We start from the raw sequence: 23,706 nt of genomic DNA on the forward strand, positions 1-23,706 counted from the left end.
GCTGAGTTGGTGGCTTTGTCTTGTACTGATGGTGGGTGCAGTTTGTAGAGGCTTGTTGTGTAGGCTTTACATGGATCGTGGCTACAGTCATACATGTCTCTTATAAACAGTCAAAGTAAATGTAAATTGTTACGGTGGTTACTTCTTTTTATATCTGCTACTTAATCAGGTACTCTTTCAATCTGTGCTGACTAATTTTGAACGATGTTGGAGCGCTGCTTGGATTGACGGTATTTTGTGGTGGTGCGTCATTGCATCATGCTGGAAAAAATAACGCATCCACCTGAGTGCCATACTTCCATCACTATCAATTGGAGCCAATCAGAACTGGAGTTGATAAATACCTGTAACTACTGCAGAGTCATTTGTCCTGGGAGTGAATGCTGATTGTAACCTTTCCCATTAAATACAAGAGCCAGATGTTGGCGGGTGTAAGTGGGTTTTTTGTGCAGTGAGAGAGAGGCTTTAGTATAGTTAGTACAGGAAACTGAAATATAGCAGTTCTTATTGGCACTTTGATTAAGAAATCTTGCTGCACAATGATTTGTGTTTTCTGTTGCAGACTTTCTGGAAGTTCACTTTAAGATTTGTGCAACATTTCAGTAGAAATATGTATGTAGGCAAAGCAGCTCAAAGATGTGTTGGTGCATTTAATCATCATCAAAGCCTTCACCCTCCCCTCATAAGTACATTGTTCCTGATGTGCATACTGTACTCATGTTGCACTCTGTCATGCATGTTACATTACAGAAACATGTACACCACATTACAATAACCTGCGCTTGCTAATAGAGCTTAATGGTCCTGGTTTTAGAGTCGGTTATCAATCAGCCAGTCAGCCATAATACAGAAGCCAGTTTTACTGTTCCTGTATATCATACACTGAGGTGCCATCGATCACAGGCACACTTTAACACGTGCAGATACACATAGAAATATGCACGCGCCTATACATACACGCTTCCACTCCTGCATGCCATCAATCATGAGCACGTAGCACTTCCAATAATGTTTCCTTCACACATGTAAATGTGTATCACCACATTCCCAGGATGGAGGCTGTTGATTACTTTTTATTTGTCCAGGGACCTGAGAGTGCGCGGACCTGATGACTAACAGTGCAATATTATGGCTTTTAGCCTGGGAATTTAAGGCAGTATTGAGTTTGGAGACTCAGAGCGTGGTACTTCATAGGTAGATGATTATGAATTTAGCATTAATATGGTTTGCTCAATATTTTTTTACAGCGGTCACTTGATACACTGACCGTTTTAGTTGGCAGACTGAGAGCATGTGTTTGCCAGGAAAGAAAGTATTTTGTTTTTCTTTAATTAGATTTTGGATCAGAGATTGTCTCGTGCCAGGAGCACAGTGTATCCCACATACAGTGCAGTATGAGTTGTGCAGACCATTATCAGTCAGACGTAAATAATGCTGTTTATAGGTGGCTGTGGCTCAGGGGGGAGAGCGGATCGTCCAATAATCAGGAGATCATCAGTTCAATCTCCGGTTCCTCCAGTCTGCATGTCAAAGTATCCTTGAGCAAGATACTGAACCCCAAACTGCCGATGGTTGTTCTACTGGTGTGTGTGTGTGTGTGTGCTAAAAACTGAGCAGCACATGGCACCATGTAAGGTAGCTTTGTGTGTGGGTGTGACTTGTCGTGCAAAGAGCACTTTGAGAGGTCAGAATACTGGAAAGGCACTATACAACTGCTGGCCCATTTAACATTTATTATTTAGTAGCCTATGCTTGACTTATTTTGATAAGTCACTCCTTGTAAAGGTTTATAAGTTGCAAATAGCTTAATTAATAGTTTACAGGTCATTTAACAATGCTTCACAGATAAGTTGGAAACAATTATAAGCACCAAGTGTGGGTTGCCAGGTTGTGGATGGTGTTTTTCCCTCTTTCCAACACATTCTCACTCCGACCTCATCACATATTGACTTTCTGGTCATGGACTTTCCACGTCCACATACAACGTGCAAGGTACCCTGGGTGCGTTGGTTGTTGATGTTCTGGGACACTGTGTCAAGTTCTCTTCTTTCAAAAAATAACTTCTGTTTTCACATGAAATTTAACATTTACATGCAGTCTCACAGTACGTTGGTACAACACCGCGAATTTACTTTTTTTCCTTCACCAACATACATATATGGCAGTGTTTCGCTTTAGAATCTCACGGGCCGTGAACACCACTCTCTTGGGTGAAAGTCGGTGTTTGTTGGACCCATCCTCCACCCCTCCTGCTTGCCCCATTCGGGCTTTCGCGGCCTTAACTTTCGTCTTTGTCCCACCACGTTTCCCCCTGAGGCCGCCAGGCGCCGTTAAACTATAACAGCAACCGGCCACGTATCAAGCTGATGTTAAAGGACACCTTTTTTGTTGGTTTCTGATGCCACAAGTCACTGCCCAAGTGTCGGATTTCAACGACTTCGGAGTGAGACCAGACACTTGCTTTGTCTTTATAGCTTTTTAGTTCATCAAGCTAGGGGTCATTTTTGTTGCAAAACTATTACAAGTTTGTGTGGAGAGTTGTGTAACTGTATCTCAATCTGTGTGTGTGTGGAATCTGCAAATGTATATATCAAGAAGACGCCTCATTTGACCTACTTAGTAGTGTCAGGATTTAATGCCCAAGGTGTGAAAATATGATTATCCAGAAGTTAAATATGTTGGTAATGTTTTGCAGTGTTCAGAAAATTAATACATTTCAGTAAGAAATCTTACAATGTCAGAGTCTAAACTGTACTGGTTTCATGGAATGACTCATAACTACAGATTTGCCAGCCTCATGAAAAGTAAAAAACTCATCTATTTATTTATGAATGGATCGCCAACATTGACAACAGCATTGTTATTAATACTAAACAAAGATGTTATTAATGTTATTAATACTAAACAAAGATGGCTTTTAACTAAAGGATACAGCATCAGTAAATGATTTATTGACCATTAATAAAGCCATTAATTACAATTTTTAAACCTAAAGGTGGTATCATTGTTTTTATAACAAGGGTTCTCTAACTTTTTAAGAATCCAAACAACACATCTATTAACATGGGCTATCACTCTCAGCATGTGGGAACTCATCAAGAGAGAAGTCAACCCAGTCAGACAATCCAGATTTCCCATACATGCCTGATATCACATTTCAAACTGAGATTGGAGCTCAGGCTTTTATACAGTATCCATACTGTATTAATTCACCATATGATCATCATGTAGTATCACATTACAGCCTGTAATGTACAGGACTGAGTCTTTGATCATGATATATGACTGGTTGAATATGTGGGTGGGTGGAGTTACAGTCCGTCTCATTTTCTAGTATCTCAGCGTTAAAGCTGAAAGGTCGCGGGTCATTTCCTTCTTCCTGAGCTTTCTTAAGTGACTCCTTTTTGTCCTTTAAACCTACATTTGTAATAGGAGCTTTGAGCTGCTGTGTTAGTACACAGACAGACAGTCACACACACAAGGTGGAAAGCGAACTTATATCCATGTCATATACTGTAGGAAGACAATCAATTATTCATGTAGGACAAGAGGAATTTTCTATATATTTCTTCTTTTGATGTGACATGAATACAGACCCCGTATCACTTTCATTTCCTGCAACTCCCTCCCTCCCTCCCTCTCTTTCATACACACACACACACACACACACACACACACACGGACACAGTCTTTTTCTGTCTCTGTCACAGATGCTTGCATTACACAACCTCCCTGACAGATTTCCTGATTCATGGAAGGAAGAAAAAGATTAGTTTCAGAGGGAACCAGGGAATATAATGAATGTAAACAGTGTTGTACTTTGTAATGGCTTACATTAATATAAAATTTGTTCCTGCTCTGCCATTGTATCAGTCTTTGCTCAGTGCCAGTAATTTCACAGTGTGTGTGCCGAGTTGCTGTAACTCACTTTTACAAGGCAAGACACTCGCTTTTTTTCTTTCCTCGTGGACATCAGCCAAATAAATTGGAGCAGACTGGGTGCACTGTGAAGATGACTAATTGCCAATAGTGTACGTGGCATAATGTGTGAGTTTTTCATTTGTCAGTGTATTAAAATGTCACTTCTGTGTGTGTCTCTGTGCGTGCAGACGCTCAAAGAGGCCAGTGAAAATGCCAGGAAGGATTTCCACCGTGAGGCTGAGCTGCTGACCAACCTCCAGCACGAACACATTGTCACTTTCTATGGAGTCTGCGTGGAGAGCGACCCTCTCATCATGGTGTTTGAGTACATGAAACATGGTGACCTCAACAAGTTCCTCAGGCATGAATCTTTTCCTTCATTACATCAAAATGTTATCAAAATGGCAGCTACAGTTATAGTGAAGAATTTGCATTTCTCTAAAAAATGTTGAAATCAGAAGCATTGTTACACAAAGACTGTGAAGTAGAATATTCTCCTGCTGTTTTAAAGAGATCCAGCTCCATCTTCTAAATGCTTTCTGTGAGAGGGGCAGATGTAATATAGTTGATACAAGGCTGCTCAGAAAACACAAATGACTCCACCAAACAATAACTGGGCTTACGTGACAAACCTCCACCTGTTTCCTCGCAGGGCTCACGGTCCTGACGCAGTTCTGATGGCAGAGGGCCAGACAACCAGACCTGTGGAGCTGACCCAGTCACAGATGCTGCACATTGCCCAGCAGATAGCATCTGGCATGGTCTACCTGGCATCACAGCACTTTGTGCACCGTGATCTGGCCACCAGGTTTGTCACTTTTTCTGTTACTTCACTCTGTCTTTACTTGTATTGCCTTAAATTGGAAATAGCCAAGATTTTTTGTTTTTAACTTATCATTATAAAGTAAAAGTTGATTACACAATGTAATGGTTATAGAATAATGAAACCACCAGAGATTCGATTGGTTCCCAAGAAGCCTCACTTTCACTTTGCAAGTCTGTCTGCCACCTGGTTCGATCTCCCACGCAAATGAAGATTTACAGCACAAAGGAAGTGCGTCAACCACTGTACAACCAAAACAGAAATAGGATAGTGCTTTTGTATCGTTTTAAGTTATTTGCAGTTACTATCCCTAGTCATGAAAGTGGCGGATGGTAGAACAACCAAACTAACAGTGTAAAACAAAATGCAGTGAGTCCTGTGTTGCTGGTAGTTGCTAGGCTCTGAGGAAAACAGAAGGCGATCTGTTTTTTCTTTACGACAGCGACGCCAACAATAATACCACTTGGAAATGCTAAAGGGCGGAGTTGAAAAGTTGTCTGTTTCCACTTTAGTGAACGCCTCATTATACAGGGAAATTTATTCAGACCCTTCTACATTATGGAATACCTCATAATGACAAAGTTAAAACACACTTTTTTTGGGGCCATTTTTGCAAATGTAATAGGTTGCCTTGAGGTTTCTGTAAATTCACTCATTAGGACATAATTTATGGGTGCACAGACCAATCCAGTCCCATCAGTCAGTACATGACAGAGAGCCAGTGTGGCCAGTAGAGAAAGCACTACAGTGGATATTCTGTAAAACAACAGATATCTATGATCTATGATTGATTGAGTTCCACAGTGAGTGAAAGATTCTCATGTAATGAAACAAAATCATAACAAAAACATGTGAAACTCTGTTAACCTGAGATAAACCATTACTATTACTACTGAAATATTAACTGACATCTAAACTAATAAGCTACAGTAACTAAGTAAAAAAAATGTAAATTTACAATTACTAATCAAATGGTCGGTGATTATAAAGGGGTTACATCAGAATATAGTCCTTTCAGTAGGACATGCTCTTGGATTAACCAATCACAGCCCTCTTATATCATCACTGTGCTGCTCCTGTGCTTCTTCCAGTATTTCTTTGTGCTTCTTCAGAGATAAGCTAGTTTTCTAAATTGAAGTTAGTACAATTGAACAAAAACTTTGTAAGGTATGCAAGTTAACTGCTGATTAGGTAGGTTATGCTAACAGTTAAGCTTGCTAATATGGTATAATGTTAGTAAGTTAGCTTGCAAAGTAACTTAGGTTGGCTATGCTAATGAGTAAACGTCCCAATAGACGAGAATATTAGCGAGCTAGCTTGCTAATTAAGTAGGCTATGCTAGCAGTTAAGCTTGCTAATAGTGTATAGCCTACTGTTAGTGAGTTAGCTTGCAAAGTAGGTTGGCTATCCTAATGACTAAGCTTGCCAATAGACGAGAATATTAGCAAGCTAGCTTGCCAGCTGGGTAGGCTATGCTAACAAGTAAGCTTGCTCATAGGGTAGAATGTAAGTGAGTTAGCTTGCCAAATAGGTTGGCTATGCTAATAAATAAGTATGCCAATAGAATATTAGCGAGCTATCTCGCTAACTAGGTAGGCTATGCTAACAAGTAAGCTTGCCAATAGGCTAGAATATTGTTCACTAATAAAGAGTGAGGTTAATAGCATTTTTCAGTTACAAATTCCTGCAGTCAACATGTTTTCCCTCCTTTTTGCCATGTCAATCCAGAATAGATTTGGTTAGATTTATCCGGGCCCATCATCATTGTCATCATGCTGATTTGTGATCATTTGTTCATGTCAGTATCAACATAGCAGTGATGGTCATCAGCGATTCTTTTCAGGATCGTCATGACAGTGATGGTCATGATCAACATTAACAAATTATCCAGGATCAACATGTTGATGATGGTCCTGCATAAATATAAACATTTATCCAGAGTCAACATGGTGATGATTTTCCATGTCTCCATCGTAGGTTTTTGCAACTGAAAAATGACATTATCCTTATTCTTAATGTTAGTGAACAATATTTCAACCTATTGGAAAGCTTATTCATTAGCACTACTCGCTAACCCTGCAGTAGCTTATAAGGTTTTGGTTCAATGTCACTGAGGATTTTGTTAAATTGTACTAACTTCAATTTGGAATACTAGACACTGATGATGTCAGAGGGCTGTGATCGGTTGTTGGTCCTGAAATATGTTTGGGATGTTGATCCAGGAGCATGTCCTACGTGCAAAAGTTTATACGTAAAATAAAACATTCATCTTGTTGCTTTGCATCTTTTTGCCATGCAGGAATGCCTTCTTTTGGCACAGACTATTTCTGACATTTTTCAGGTTTATTGCCCGGTTTAAAATACTTGTTAGAAAAGTAAAGTATATTAGGCCTACTTTTTACATTTTTCACAGGGTAACTTAATCTGTAGTCTATACAGACTCTACATTCAGTGAATGTAGAGTCTGGAAACGGAAATTCGCCTCCTCCGCCCAAATCAAACCGGAATGCCAAAAAATCGGGGGTCTGCCCCCAGAGGCTGTATTCACCGTCTGCTGGAAGTCAGACGCTGAATACAGCCGATGGGTTCCGAGAATGCTTGATCTGTAAAATATTACATTTTTAAAGTAACCTTCCAAACACTGCTCACACACTCAACTTCTTGCTGAAATTGCTCCGCACTTAGTTTTGTTTGGTTCTGTTTGTTTTCTGACAGGAACTGCCTGGTGGGCGAGAATCTGCTGGTAAAGATCGGAGACTTTGGCATGTCCAGAGACGTCTACAGCACTGACTACTACAGGGTAGGTGTATGTGTCGATATCTTTTCTGGCCCTTCTTTTAGCCTGCCTCTTCCCTGCTGCATGGGTCCCTCTCTGCTCTTCCCCTGCATGGGCATGACTGACGGACTCTGGCGGAGTTACAGTAAGACGCTTACTGTGTAGTGCAGTGAAATTAATATGTAGCTTACCCAACTGTATGTAGGGAGGGAGGATATGTAGCATGCTTTGTTAGGTCATACTGTGTATAAAATAATTGTTTGGATAATTACTGCAGCATTTGCTGCCACTGAGGGCTGATATACACCAGCTGTAAGTCTTTTTGTTCCGATATAATTTATTCACTATTTCTTTATTAGGCAGGTGTTCATTTTAAATTTAGGAGTCTGCTGTTCACCAGAGGCCTGCCAACTAAATAGCTGCATGACGAGAGCATATTTCAGTACATCTCTCCAATGAAAACTATTTATTACAATTAAAAAGACAGAAAGAAAACATCAGAAACTCCCCAAAAGACACCTGTGATGTTTTTTGAACAACCCATCAATGACAAGGTAATGATATTCAGTTCAATCAATTCAATTTAATAGAACTTTACTTATCCCGAAGGAAATTCTTGTGCCAGAGAATGCTTCAAAGTACAACCAGTACCAACCAGACAACCAGTGGGTTCCAGTAGGCCCAGTTTTAGAACAAGAGTATTACATATCTAAAACTATACAAATGTACAAGATAAGAAGTGTTTTCAAGGAGCAGAAGCAAAAACCAGTGCCTCATAGAGAAACAATAGGAGTACGATAAGTGCTAGAGATACTAAAAATGAGCTAAAATGGTGGAAAAAACAGACTGTTCCTGATAATCGATGTTATATTAAATATGATATAATAATGAGAAGTAGTATTGTATGTGACTGAGAAAATGATATTGAAGAATAATATTGCACATGATATTGTTGCTGTTATTTCAGCACACATTTTTTATGAACTACAAATGAACTCTAGGAGATAACATAACAAAGGATTATATTTTCACTGACAATACTGTGATGTGGGTATCCTATTTTCTTTGCAGATGAAATAATACATTTGAACCTGGAGGCAGTTTTAAGACACAAATTAAATCTGCTGTTTGTTGTTGTGACAGTGAAATAAGCACTCCAAAATCTGTTGTATCTCCTTTGAGAAAATGTATAAAACATCTCAAATTTCTAAAATGTCATATCATGAAACAAACATGGGAGTATTTACAAACTGCACATTGTCTGGTTAGTTGGATTTAAACATAAAAACATATTTTTTTGTTATACTTGTGCTGATCAAACTGAACCATGGCATTATAAGACTGATATTTTGAGCTTGATATAATGTGCATCTATGTATACAATACAATATAATGCAGACTACAGGTTCCCACAAAACATGCATACAGATCTGTTCACACTGCAGGTCAGCAGGATATAAAACACACACATCTCAGGGGTGGTGTAAAAGGACTACTCTGCAAAAAAGGACATGGAGATCAAATTTAGCTGCCATTATTAAAAAAAACTTACGTGGGTGCACATTTTGTGTATGAGTATGTGCATGTGTGTGTTGCAGGGGCGTTTAGCAGCTCCACTGTGAGTGTCAAGATAACTCAGGGGTACAAGAGACAGCTGGGAAGTGTGTGTGTTTTCCCCCCTTGTATACAGCAATCTGTCACCTTTCCAAAAGGCCCAAATCTAATAAATCATACTGATTGATTGATAGTGACTGTCCATTTTTCCTGCTCTTACTGCCGTCCACTGTGACAGAGTGACATGAGTGACAGTGACAGTGAAGTCGGAGGAGAGAGAATGAGAGAAAGAGTATAACCTTAACAATAACATTCAGAGAGGTAACTGTGACCTGCAGGTCATTTGATGGATGTATTAGTCAGTAATGGCATTTGTTTTGCATTTTATTTTTGATTCTAAAGCATTTTTTATTTGTTGCCATAATTAGTATAAAAAGGCTCAGTGTAGTTAAAAAAAAAAATAGAAAAAAAATATTGTTAGTTTGTTAGGAAAGCAGATTTTAGGTTGTAGCTTGCATATAGATTCATCTTTTTTTTTACTGTATCTAACACAGTTACGAGTGTATTCAAATTATAGTTCAATAGAAATTATGATGCATACACATGAAAATGGATTACAAATACTTCAATCAGGAGAGATGATGATTAATGTGAATAGTCGTTGGCATTTGAACCACTTCGTGATGTCATATATTTCAAGAGTGGTGATAGTTATAAAATGAAGAGTGTGCTGAGGATCTGGATGTGATGAGGAGTGGGCTTTTGATGAGCTCGACCTGGGCGCTGGATATGATGACTGGAGGTGATTGGAGTGGAGGATGGTGCGACGTTTCTGCCTAAAATGACAACTGACAGCAGCAGGGAGGAGAACAGATTTAAAGATTGACAGCAGTGACATCACTGGCTGATAGTGACTGTTGCAAAATTTGATTGGTTTAACTGTTTAACTGGAAGAGCAAGCACTCATAATCAGCTGATTGGGGGGCGGGGGGGGGGGTGAGACAGAGCGGAACTGTGAGTGGATGAATCATAAAGATAGTCCTCCTGAAGCACCATACACTAAGCTTCATTAGAAAATTCCTGGTATGTGTATCCCTATTTCTTAAAATGAGTAAGAGGTGGCACGGTGATGCAGTGGTTAGCATTGTTGCCCCACAGCAAGAGGGTTCCTGGTTCGAACTTGGGGTGGGGGAGCCCTTCTGTGTGGAGTTTGCATGTTGTCGCTGTGTGAGTGTGGGGTTTTTCTGGGTACTCCAGCTTCCTCCCAAGACATGTGAGCATGAATGGTTGCCTATCTCTATGTGTCAGCCCTGTGATAGTCTGGCAGCCTGTCCAGGGTGTACCCTGCCTCTCCATGGTCTGTACATTTCTGCAGACCATGGATACGTTACATTTGTATGTATCATATCAATGTTTCTAAAGTGATGAAGTTCAGACTGCAAGTATATGGGCTGTCATCTGGAGGTGGAGGGGATGTTGGTTGGCGTGATACCTAAGCGAGACGGCTGCCAAGCTGCAGACCACTGCTTGAGACCACAAAGCACGAAACAATAAAAAGCTGTGATTGTGCCACCAAAAAGTGGTATTATAAGCCAAAACATGATCGTTTCCTGACCATAACCAAGTGATTTTTGTGTCAGTACATAACCACATGTTAACCACAGCAGTGTGGAAACATAAAAAAACATAATGTACAAATGCATCATATCCGTGGTTTGCAGAAACGTACAAAGCAAACGTTTATTCTGGGTTGCACAGCTCAGCCACAGTGTTGAAAAGGTCAAAAATACAAGACCCACATGGCCACAATCAATCTGTATTCTAAGCACAAGGAAAATTGACTTTTCATTAGTCTCTTTCTGAACACCGTTGAGATTAAATTTGAAATAACTAGTTATGTGTGGCATCAAATTAAAGATGTAAAAAAAAGATTAAGGTCTCTCCTGTGTGGGTTTCTTTTGTACTATCTCTGTGTGACGACACACAGCAACCCCCCCCCCCCCCATCCCCCCCCCCCACCCGCCACCGCCTCCTCCTCCTCCTCCTCCTTCCTTTCACCCCTCCTCAATAAAGCTAAGCGCCGAGGCTGTAGTCATGGCAACGTGTGAAGGCAGTGGCGGTGAACCTCGGAGTTGTATCCAACGTTTCTCAGGAAGAAAAGTAATCAGAGAACTTCTGTTTAGTATGCCGAGGCAGTACTAGAGAAAGAGAGGGGGAGAAGGAGGGGGATGGAAGTGTGGGAGACGGAGGCGGGAGGGAGGGTGGCAAAGAGATGAAAGGAGAGAAAGAGCTGGAGAAAAAAGAGAGAGAGGGGAGAGAGGAAAAAGGGTGGGAGGCCAGGGAGGGAGAAAACAAGACATAAATAAATACACAAAGGCAGAAAAGGCAGTAATAGAGCTATAAAGCAACATACACATGCTGAGGTGGGAGAGGAGAGGAGAGGTCTGCGGGCAAAGCATCCTATATACAGAGTACAGGATATTCAATAACAACACATACTGCAGCTTTAGACATCCACAGAACAGGATATCAGAGACGGGGAAACAGCGAGAAATGTCAGAAAAGGACAGAAAGGTAGACAGACAGGGGGAAACAGCAAAGCAGAAGAGAGGTACAGCATGGTGGGAGGTAAAACACAGTGATCCAGCCATATTTCAGCATCCAGGAAAGACAGAGAGGTGTGTGTGTGTGTGATGTTGGGGTGGGTAGTGTAGAGACCCAGTCATGGTCTTGCGTCAGACAGGAGCAAAGATGAGTCATAGAGGAATTGGAGCCCCCCCCAGTGCTGGTGAGTGTGCATGTGTGTGCATGTGTGCGTGTGTGTGTGGTGTGTGTGTAGGGAAATAGAAGCAGAGGCGTTGGACTGAAGGGGCTGTGGTGACGTCATTGAATCCCCCGTTACACAATGAACCTGACACGTGCTTTAGAAGACAGACAGGATGCCTCGATTCAAACCTTGAGCCTCTCCATGCTGCCTCTGTGTGTACGTGTGTGTGTGTGTGTGTGTGTGTGTGTGTGTGAGGACGGATTCTTCGCAGCAGGAGTTGGGGAGGAATTCATTCCTTTTCTCCACTAAACTGATTTCATGCCCAAATGTGTAGGATGAAAGAAAATTAAATGTCTGCTTGGGTTTTAACGTTGGAGGCTGACTGTTTTACGCTGCTGACACAGACTGTAGAAAAACACTGGTAACAAAGCCGAGCTAAACAATCTCTGCAGAGTAATTTGGCTGGTGTTGGTTTTTTTTTTACTACCCGTCTCTGGGTCCCGACCAGCACAGACAAACAGCTTCTTAATGGAGCACCTGGAGGAGCCATAGTGGAACAGTTATCTGTGCAGGAGTGAGCGTGCATGTGCACAGACAAAACACTGCTGCTTCTATGTCTAAAATACAGACCAACATAAATATGATACTGTCGACGCATTAAAATCTATCAGATGGAGGATAAACGCAAAACCAGAAACCACATATCAAAGTCGCATAATGACGCACATAAACCTACCAAAAATGTATATAAAATTTGACAGAAAAATCTTAAGCCGTGGTGTTTCAGGAAAGTGCAACGCTAGAGAGTTTCTGGCCACCCAAGTTAGAACTGTTACACCCCCCTTAGTGACTCTAAAACCTCAGAAAACAGACATTTTGAAAACAGAACATGATTAAAAACAAATAATTTTAGCAAACCACAGAACTGAGTCCAGCAGCTACTGTAAGACTTCATATTGCTTTAACTTGACGATTAAAGGGTAACTTTGGTATTTTTCAGCCTGGATCCTATTTTTCCATGTGTTTTTGTTTGACGAATGGGAACAACAATTTTTAAACTGGTCCAGTATTGAGCAAGAGAATTTTTTATTTAACTCGGGGCAGCCCTGAGATTGCAAACCAAACCCAGACTCCATTTAATTAAGTAATAATTTTATTATTATTTAACAGACTTCATTTAAAGTCCACATAGACAAAATGTAACTAACAAAAGCTGTCTTTGTTAGTCTGACCACTGTTCCAACATTTACCAATTCAGGTTTGATTGACATAAACCCTTAATTCACCCAGTTAGATGTGACAATATGCCAGCTCTATACATGCGAAAATTATTGTTTATTTTAATGGAGTCTGGTTTGAATGGAGCCCCTTACTTCGGGGCTGTTTTTGGTTAAACAAAAAGGATCTTACTCTTTAACAAAAAGGTCCGTCTCTGTAGGGATCCTTTTTACAGTGTTGTCAGACACTTTTAAAATACCAGTCTGAGTCTGTCATCGGCAAAAACAAGCACTTTAAGTGGACGTAAACTGACGGTACACACATGCCTCAGGTGGTTATATTGCAGCCTGTTTTAACAGCTGCCTGATGCAGCACTGTCTCTCAAAACTGGACCAGTTTGAAAAACTGTTCCAATTCGTCAGTCAGACACAAAAACATTTTTTTTGCTGGACTTCATTCATTCATTCAATCTTTTGACATGAGCTGCAGCAGCACTAAAATAAATAAATAGCACTAAAATAAACAACAGCTAAACCCATACGTCAACCATTTTCCTGTATCTGGGCCTGGCCAGGAGAACAAGCTCTTTTCTCCAGGGAAAAAAAAAATAAAACCAACACACGCACACACACGCACACACACACACACACACACACACACACACAAGCAAAAGCGCATACACACACAGACACAAGCAAAAGCGCACGCACACACACACAAAAAGCAGCAGCATTCTTGGAAAGAGTTTTTGTTTCCATGGCAACACAGAGGGCAATTAAGGTAGGGTTCCTGTGTAACAATGAGTGGGCGGAGTTAGTCACATAAGCCCCTCCCACACCACATCCCATCCCATAATGCTTTCTTTTTTAAACTGGTCCAGTTGCCATGGATACCGCAGCCTCTAGGAGGTCACTACAGAGAGCCCACAGTCCTCCTCTGCTTTATTTATCCGCCTTTTTTGAGGCTTTCCTGGAACACTCAGGCAGTGGTCTATAGCTGAAATGATGCATATTTATAAGACAGAGATGGAGAGAGACAGACAGGCGGGCTTAGAGACGGTGAGGGAAGGTGAGAACGAGGCAGAGAGAGGGAAAGAGAAAGAGAGAAGGAGGGCGACAGCAAAGGAGACAAAGACTGACAACGAGGCTACTGACAGCAAAGAGAAAACAGAGAAAGAGCTGATGATAGAGAGAGATGCACTGTCTCCACTTCAGTGAGAATCTACGAAAGAGTTCGGTCTTCAGACTGCTCCACTGTAAACATGATGTTCTTTATATTTGATGGCAACGACAAGAAGATTTAATCTGAGGCTTTCCCTTCCTGCTCCTTCATTTGTTTTCTTTCCTCCGTTTTCTCTTTCAATTCAACCTCGTTAGAGCCTTTTTGAAAAGACTGCCCTTCTCACTCTCGTACACACTCAGTCAGATTTGCACTCACACACACACACACACACACACACACACAGTTAACAAACATAAAAGAAATGTAGCCCTGCGGTTCAAGAGCCCAATATTAATATTTTAGAGCATCAGGGGAAATGATCAGCCATGCATAAATCAAAAAGACTAATGTATGTGAGAAGGTTCAGACCCATCAGTGAATAAATAATGTTAGAAAACTATCTATAGAACTGAATAAACAAGGGCTGTTTCCAAAATCACTTCCATTATTATTAATCTGTCAATCACTATCTATTTACTATGTAGTGCACTTAATTTTCTGTCAGTCACTCCCTGAGTGTAACGTATGCACTGTACGATGCCCTCAAAAATCCTCACGATAAAACAAAAAATGTGATGTCTGTGGCTTTTGGCTAACAATCCCACAATGCAACAGGGTCTGGCACTCGAACTCCACCTGTTAGTGATGAAGCAAAATTATGGTGATAAATTAATGTCCAAACTCTCAGTTTATGACAGCTTTTGGTAAATCCTTCACTAAGTTTGTGAAGTCCTTCCTAAATTCTGATTAATTATGTCAGGTTGCACCATGAACACTTACTAAATAACAATATAGCAATTCCTCTCAATCATCATACTAGAAGTGTGTGGCGCTGTATTTTTCTGCAGAGACTCTGCCTGTATTTTCTTATTGTGTTCAGGATGTTTATAGACGTGTACCCCCACAGCAGGCAGGAGAGGTCGGGGCTTTGTGAAAAGAAAGTGACCAGGTACCAGACCATTAGCAGCACTGAAAGAAACACAAATATAGCTATACGAAACACTAAATGAAAGTGAATCTGGATACTTTATAACTTTATACTTTACTTTATAAATCCCTGAGGGGAAATTCAGTTTTTTTCACTCTGTTGTCATACACACACAGGCCCGAAATACACACACACATGCACAAGCAGGACCTATACATGTATGGAGATGTCAGAGTGAGGGGGCTGCCCACAGACACTGCCGCCCCAAGCAGTTGGGGTTCGGTGCCTTGCTCAAGGGCACCTCAGCAGTGCCCAGGACGTGAACTGGCACCTCTCCAGCTACCAGTACACACTCCATGTTTGGCCCAGATGGGGACTTAAACTGGCGATCCTCTGGCTCCCAATCCAAGTCCCTATGGACTGAGCTTTCAGTGTCTCTGGAGTGTGTTACAAACAGTAACCAATAATCCTGCATAATATACCTTTAAGATATGTCCACATTAGTAAAGACTTTGGTAATGTGAAAATCTGTTGCCAGGAAGCATCCAACAAGTCCACCAATCTGTACGCCCACTTAGGCTGTTTGTTCCTGCCCTCTAATATGATCCATGGGAGCAGTTCTTAAACAGCGCCCCTAAAGAAGTCATACCTACATGGCAAAATAGTTGTAGACAGTTGCACAAAAACTACTTTTGTTAAAGCTATAGTGCGTAACTTCTGTCGCCTCCCAGCGGATAATGCGTTATTACAACTAATAAGCCGGCGGCACTTCCATGTACACAGAGTAACACTCGCCAGTCGCCACACACCGTGTAAACAGAGTAACACTCACTTCACACCGTGTACACAATGCTACACAACGTGGCAAACACCAGGCTGCTAACATTACATTACGTTCATAGCACCATTTCCAAGAAAATAATAAAGTACTAGGTCCAGTACATGTAACAGCAACACATACTACTCATAATGTAATTATAAACCAAGTCACTTACTTATCCAACAGCAGCAAGGCAACATCCGTGTCTGCCCTCAGCCCAATTTCTTCCTTCAGGGCTCTCCACTGAGGAAAAGCGATGCCAATACAAATCCTTGTTTGCCTTCTCCGTCGGTCACTCTCCTTCTTTGCTAATAGACTGTCAGCCGAACGTCCAGGCTTTTTCTTTGTGGTAGGATCCACTTCTGAACCGTGTCTCGGCTGCTTCTCCGCCATGTTGCTTTCTCTTTCTACCTGCGCTCTACCTCTTGCTATGACACTCTCCGCTCTTCCTCCCCCTCCCTTCTTGTTGTGAGGAAGCATTTCCTGTGCGCCAGCGCAGGAATGTCGCTGGTCGACACGCAAACAAAACATGATATATATTGAAAAATACCGCGAGATGTTAGAGGAGCCGATCGACTTAATCAGCATTGTGTCATCTCCTCTAGTAGTGGCTTGGGTGAAACGGACATTTACGGACCTGTAGAAGTTACGCACTATAGCTTTAAGTTTAGAAAAAGGAAAGTCCATGACCAAACGTTGATATGTGACAATGTCAGAGTGAGAATGTGTTGGATGAAACACAAACAATGGTCTCCTGGGTGAAAGTCCTGTGATTTTGACCCACCCATCCACCCAGATCTTCCACCCATACAGACATTCTCACTGTGTATACTATGTCACCTGACTTCCTCCTTTGCTCCTGTCATAATCACTGTGTCCACTAGAGGTCACGCCTAACAATAAACAGAAATATGGGCTGTAATAAACTGCTTGTACAGCGTTGTTGTATTTTTGAGGAGAACAGTCATGAAACATCTGTTGTGCCAGCCAAGCAGAAGCAATTAACTACAGAGTGTAAACAGAACTGCTGCAACACAACTTGCAAAACAAGTTGTATTAAATCTAACTGCTAACGAAGGCTTATGTATGACTTTCTTCTTTCTATATGCATAGATGGAGAAATGTTTCAGAGTTAGCAGTATTCTACACTTTACAGTAGTATGGGAAATACATGATTATGCTTATCTAATATACAAGTTTGTGTGGTGCAACACATTTTAATTTGTGCTGAATGAATAGCTGATGGAACTATATCTATATGTATCTGTACAGTGATTAAGGGAGTATCCAAATATGAAAATGTGCATGTTGTAGTATAATTACTGTTTTATAGTGTGTTTTGGTGTCGACAGTGTAGTGTGTAAACCATTTGTTGTCTTTATTTATTGCATTCTGCATCATTATTCTAACACTGTGACCCTTGTACCACACTGCTTTGGCAAAACTGTATTTCATTATGACCTGCCTATAAAGCACATTGACTTTGACAGAGGCACAGACAGAGATGCAAATAAGAAAGGAACAAACCGGCAGTGAGACACGGCACTACAGGGAGAAAAGCGAGGACCTGGTGATGAAGAGTTAGAGCTGCAGAGATGGAGGCAGATATGTTTCCCCAGACATTCCTGTGAACCTGATGGCTATCTATGTGACCATACACATTTTATTACTCCATTAAATAACCCACTGACTAACAAAGAAACAGGCCGAGTGTGGGTATTGAGCCATTAATAACAGGCATAAACCTCCGAAAATGGATTGTGCTATCTGTGCGGAGCAATGGAGTGCAGATGGGTCAGTAGATTCATGTTCGGAGGAGAAGTAAGGGGAGAAGGGAGGCGCGTAAATGGAGTCACAGTGTTTGGTTTAATTCACTTTCACTTAAAGCAGGTTATGGGTTAAAAGTTCAACCACTGGCATATCCAACAGTTTTCACACTCCAACCTCAGCCCAGTAGATTAACCTGGTTTAGGCTTACAGTCGCAGTCTGTGAGAGCCTCAACTGAAATGAACTGTCATGTTTATGGAAAGTAAAAACAGCAAATGAATTCAACAATCAAACAGGCTCCACAGGCTCAGTTCAGATTAAAGCTTAATGAAATGACCAAATGTCTCTCAGAGTGCCTGTCTCTGAGTTCCTGTGTGGGATTAGCTGCTGATTTATTCTTTCTGACAATCGCTGGAACTCACTCTGTTTGATGATACAACCTAAAGGGAAACCTAAGTAGTTTTCGACCTGGATCCTATCTTCTCATGTTTTTGTGTTTAAGTGGCAAATAGGAGGAACAATGCCTGAAACTGGTCGAGTATTGAAAAAAGATCACTGCAGCCGCAGTGGCGAAAATCGGTACAATGTAATCCCCATGGGCAATTGTGCACCGTCAATTTAAGTCCACTTAAAGGTCTTGTTTTTGCCGCCAACAGGCTCAGAGAGTTATAAGTGTCTGACAATATTACGAAAAGGACCCTAAGGAGAAATGAAATGCTTTTCTTGACCTTTTTACCTCATTTTGAAATCTTGGGAGAGGTAAATTGTTGCAGGGAGACAAAACAATAGAGAGAGTTGGAGAGAAGAGTGCCAGGAGGAGTTCAGAGTTCAGAAAGTATAGATAAGTGTTATCCATGTTAGTGTTAAGATTTTTAATGTCATGGCTGAATATTTAGCTGATTTTAACAATGTAGAAAAGCCCCTGAGATTTCAGATCAAGAGTTCTCCTTAAGCAAGACTTGGTTACACACACTAAGAAAAAAGGAACTGAATCCACGGTCGCTGCAGCAAGGACAAGGCCTTTGACTTTGTACTGCATTGGGGCGGCCATCAGCTCAGCTGGTAGAGCGGGCGCCCCCTAAAAAATTGTTGTCTTCATTAGTCACTTATGCCTCGTTTCTACACTTTCAGTATTGTACCTTTGGAACCAAAAGTAACCCTTCCTAGACCCTAGGTCCGCCAAATATTTCCACCACAAACAGTACTCTTTCATGTGGGCAGGGTTGTTATCACTCACTGCTCTGTACAGCACTCACTGTATTTCCTCCTTTATCAGTCTGCACTTCATTTATTGTCCATAGAACGAGGTCGCATGCAGACATTTAGGACATTTAGTCCTTCTGAGGCAAGCTCAGGGGTTTAGTGTACGTCATTCAAAATAGACAATAAAAAGTAAAGTAATGATCAGAGTTATCACATTGAAATTTAAGGTGTGCTGATGGATTCACATCATCAACTCATACACTGAGTAACATTACAAGTAAACGTTCCACCTTAAAAGTTGCAGGCAGTCGGCCCAGTGAATTTTTTCTCACTCTACAGCTGCTGCAAGAGGCAACAAAACATCTGTTCATTTGATAGTTACAGTTTACTAATATATGTAAAACTCTCCACGGTATGAACAGTGGTTACATGAGCCTCATAACCAGCCACAACTCAGCCCTGAGCAGAGTGACCGTCTGCTATTGACCAATCAACAGACTGCAGTGTTCACAGCTCCACCTTTTAGTACCAGATCTGTGTGCTAGGTACCCCAACAGAGGGGTGACCAAAAATGGGGACGGTACGGAACAGTTCCATTGGTACCATCCACAGTTTTTCACAGTGGAAACTGAAAAAAGTGTACCAAACTATACCGAACCACACCGTACTGTTCAGTGGAAACAGGGCTTTAGACACAAAGACATGGGAGAATAGGGTCCAGATTAAAAATATTTAAGTTTATTCATTTATTTTTATTGTTGTAAATTTATTTATTTATGGATGGATGACTGCTGACTGTATACTGACTCTCACAAACTGGCTTTTTATAGCCTACAACTGTTTACCTAATCCTGCAGCTACTTTTTTTTATCAGTTGGCTGATCACTGTTTATTTATTCTAATTTATTTTTCACATTTACCTCTGATTGTGATCAGTGGCCAAATAATTAATGCATTTCTTATGAACTCAAAGGCATCTCTGTTTTGAGGATATACAAAGCAGTGCTTTCTCACCAGCATACCCTTCAGTTAAATCAAATTATACGCTGATCAGGAGTGAGGTGTGCTACAGTCACGGAGATGATGCAATCTACTCTGCCATACCATCAAACCTCGCACACTGCATTGTTCAGATGCCTCAGGCAGCAGTTTTTAGGAGTGAAATGATTACTGCGCTACTTTAAAATATATTGAAATTCCTGAGTGAAGCTTGTGAAAAATTTGAAAAGCTGCGTGACCATGAATTCCAAATGCTCGATGTTGCAGAATAGACTAAAATAAAATAGAGGAGAACTCAGTTATAGAGCATACATGTCAGAGGATGGGATGATAGCAAAGATGCTTAACTGCTTTATGAATCATTCTTTTTTTACATTCACTGTACACTATACTGACTTTATACTCTCTCTTTGTTCCTGGGCGTGTGTGTGTGTGTGTGTGTGTGTGTGTGTGTGTGTGTGTGTGTGTGTGTGTGTGTTGTGTTCAAAGGTCGGAGGTCACACCATGCTGCCAATCCGTTGGATGCCCCCTGAAAGCATCATGTACAGAAAGTTCACCACAGAGAGCGATGTTTGGAGTCTAGGAGTTGTTCTCTGGGAGATCTTCACATATGGAAAACAGCCGTGGTATCAGCTCTCCAATAATGAGGTACAGTATAAGGTCACTTATCTGTGTAATGTGTAATCTGAACAAAAAGAAGTCAAAGTACAAAGCAACATAACTTTATGTAAATGTTACCACGGAGGCACCTTCATCTTAATAAGTGATGGCAGACAAGATGTTGCAGCCCCGAGATATGAGAGAACAGCCCTTCAGTTAAAAATAAGACTAAATATTTGATCAGTTTTGTGTGCCAGTTTCTCACAGGTATACGTTGTGTGAATCTTTTGGCCCGAGTCATCTCATTATATAAAGTTAAAGCAAATCATTGTTTCATTGTGCCTTGAATAAATTGTGGAGTGTGACACAGAGCTGGGGAGCTTGGAGCAAGTTACTGCACTGAGAGCTTTCTTGGGCTGTTTTGCTGGTTCAACTCAGCTCACTATTCACAGTGTAGTTAAAGGGAAGGTGCTGTCGTCAGGTGTCATTGTCAGGCTTGTACAGGGGCTGATGTGCCTTGACATTTGAGTGGAATGGAAATTTTAAAAACCTGTTTTTCAAAAGGGCTCATAACATGTTGTCATGGATGACACTGTATTCCATGATCTGGTGACAGTGATACAACCTAATCTCCTGTTCTTTTAGTTGGATGAGAGATGTTGGGTTTGCCCCAGACATTGCGTTGTCCTTAATTGCCAAATAGTTCAATTCTAGTCTCATCTGACCAGAGTACCTTCTTCCATATATTTGAGGAGTCTCCAATATGCCTTTTGGCCAGTTTCAAACACTGCCTTACTATTTTCTTTAAGCAATGGCTTTTTCCTCGCCACTCCTCCATAAAACCCAGCTCTGTGGAGTGTACTGTGGCTTATAGTGGTCCTATGGACAGATGCTCCAATCTCCACAGTAGAGCTACCCAGCCCCTTAAGGGTTATCTTTAGCCTCTTGGCTGCTTCTCTGATTAATGCCCTCCTTGCTCGGTCTGTCACTTTTAGTGGGCTGCCCTCTCTTGGCAAGTCTCTTGTAGTGGCATAATCTTTCCATTGTCTAATAATTGATTCAGTGGTACTCTGTGGGATGTTCAAAGTTTGAAATGTTTTTTTTTATTACCCAACCTTGATCTGTACTCGTCCACAACTTTGTCTCTGACCTATTTGGAGATCTCCTTGGTCTTCATAGTGTTACTTGCTTAGTGGTGTTGCACTGCTGTTGACTCTGGGGCCTATCAGAACAGGTATACTGAGATCATGTGGCACTTAGATTACCCACAGATGGATGTTATTTAAGTAATTATGTGGCTTCTGAAGGTAATGGATGGGGCTTCATAGCAAAGGGAGTGAATACATAAGCATGCACCACTTTTCAGCTCTGTATTCTTTAGAATTATTGAAGACTTCCATAAAATTCAATTTAACTATGTTAATTTGGAGAATTTTGTGCAGGTCTTTTACATAAAATCAAATTTAAAATCCATTTAAATTCTAGGTTGTAAGGCAAAAAAATAGAAGGAATACAAAGGGGTGAATACTTCCGCAAGGCACTGTATAGGTGAGAGAACGCCCTGCCTGTGGATTAGTAGAAACAGACTCATGCTATGCAACCAAACATTTTAAACCCACAGAGCCTTTAAATTTTAATGGAGATCCATAAGTTACCAAATGTGTCAGGCTGAACGTTGGGGTAGAAATGATGCACAGTATATCTAGAATATTTTCATGGATACTCAGTTCAATCATTGTAAATATTGTATAGCTTCAATGAAGAGATGGAACAAGCTGATTAAGAATACATGTGATACTGTCAGAGAGAGTGGAGTAAGAAAAAGACTTCAAAAAAGGTAAGGTATTAAAGGGTTAATCTTCTGTCGATTGACTAAACAACCAGCTAATAATTTCAGCTCTGTTAAACACACTCGCTCAAATTACAATTGGCTGTTTCTTCTAAATGACTTCTACATGCAAGGTCTTGACACAGTTTCCGGAAAACAAAGCTGAACCAGAGCCCTTCAACCCTTCACCTTAACCTTAACCTCAACCTCCCCAACCTAAGATGCCCTCAACTCTGGTTACAGCTTTCTAACCATGTCAGCAGTCCATTTTCTCCTGATTCACTCTGGTTACACCCAAAATTAACCTCTAGCCCCTTCCACTATCTTCTTTTCCCCTTTAAATCTATTAAATCTGTCTCAATTCACAGTTCACTCACCTCCTGACCCAAATCTGACGCTCGGATATCTTTTACACAGGATATGGAGTTTTGTTCCAAAATGAGAGATTCATTATTTATCTGCTCTCACAACCTGATAGCAATCGCAGAATGAGGAGGAGCAGGTGTATGCTTGATTGAGCAAAATGATGATTACAAACTGGATTCATAATAATTTAGAGATCTTGAATGATAATCTTCAGGTAATATGTTTTTCGAATGGATATATCGCAGTTTGGAAGACACAGCTGTTTTTTTGGAGCTTAATAGAAGCTATTAATTGGTATTCAATGCATGCACGCAGTGGGGTTTATTTAATGGTTGAGGAAATTATAAAAAGCTTAATTATATAACAGGCTAATAACAGTATAGATATTTTACAAACCGCTGCCAGACGATGATATATACTCTTTGTACCAGAGAGCTCTCCTTTATACATGGCATTTGGATTTCAAATAGTCTCCCCTGCTTGAGCCACAAATCCCCATCATCATCCGAAAGTAGATTTAAGCCAAATATCTATATATAAGTCATGAAGTGTGTTAAAACACTAGACTTCCTCTCACACTGCTATTGAGAAATTGGATTTGATTTGTCTGGTTTGACTGGTCCTGTGTCGTCTAACTTCATCACCCCAGTAAATAATTTATTCACAGTGACATTTTCACTGTATGCCGCCGCAGTGAGGTTGAAACTGCTTCACCAAGCAGATGCTCCATCATCTTCAACTTGCAGAAAGTTGTGACTTTCAGCTCCTGTTTTTAGTTTAGTTTTTAAGCCTCCGTGACAGTGATAGCCGTGGCTGGAGGCTTTATGCTTTTGGGTTGTCCGTTAGATCCGTACATCGGTCTGTCACATTCACGTGAGCATGATATTTTCTCAAACTTGGCACAAGTGTTCACT

General features: G+C 40.9%; 1 protein-coding gene across 4 annotated transcripts in view; it reads left to right on the forward strand.

Moving 5' to 3' along the window:
• Positions 1-23,706, forward strand: part of ntrk2a (neurotrophic tyrosine kinase, receptor, type 2a) — a 128,525-nt gene that overhangs the window by 103,207 nt on the left and 1,612 nt on the right. For 2 of the 4 annotated variants that reach the window (XM_033618834.2, XM_078170684.1), the window contains 4 exons: positions 4,110-4,282; positions 4,574-4,729; positions 7,460-7,550; positions 20,488-20,646. In XM_033618834.2, the coding sequence (XP_033474725.1) occupies positions 4,110-4,282; positions 4,574-4,729; positions 7,460-7,550; positions 20,488-20,646 (579 nt within the window). The remainder of the gene's footprint in view (positions 1-4,109; positions 4,283-4,573; positions 4,730-7,459; positions 7,551-20,487; positions 20,647-23,706) is intronic. The other 2 variants (XM_033618835.2, XM_078170685.1) reach the window with 1 other exon arrangement.

This window comes from Epinephelus lanceolatus, chromosome 9 (genome assembly GCF_041903045.1).
Source record: "Epinephelus lanceolatus isolate andai-2023 chromosome 9, ASM4190304v1, whole genome shotgun sequence".
Lineage (NCBI taxonomy): Eukaryota > Metazoa > Chordata > Actinopteri > Perciformes > Serranidae > Epinephelus > Epinephelus lanceolatus.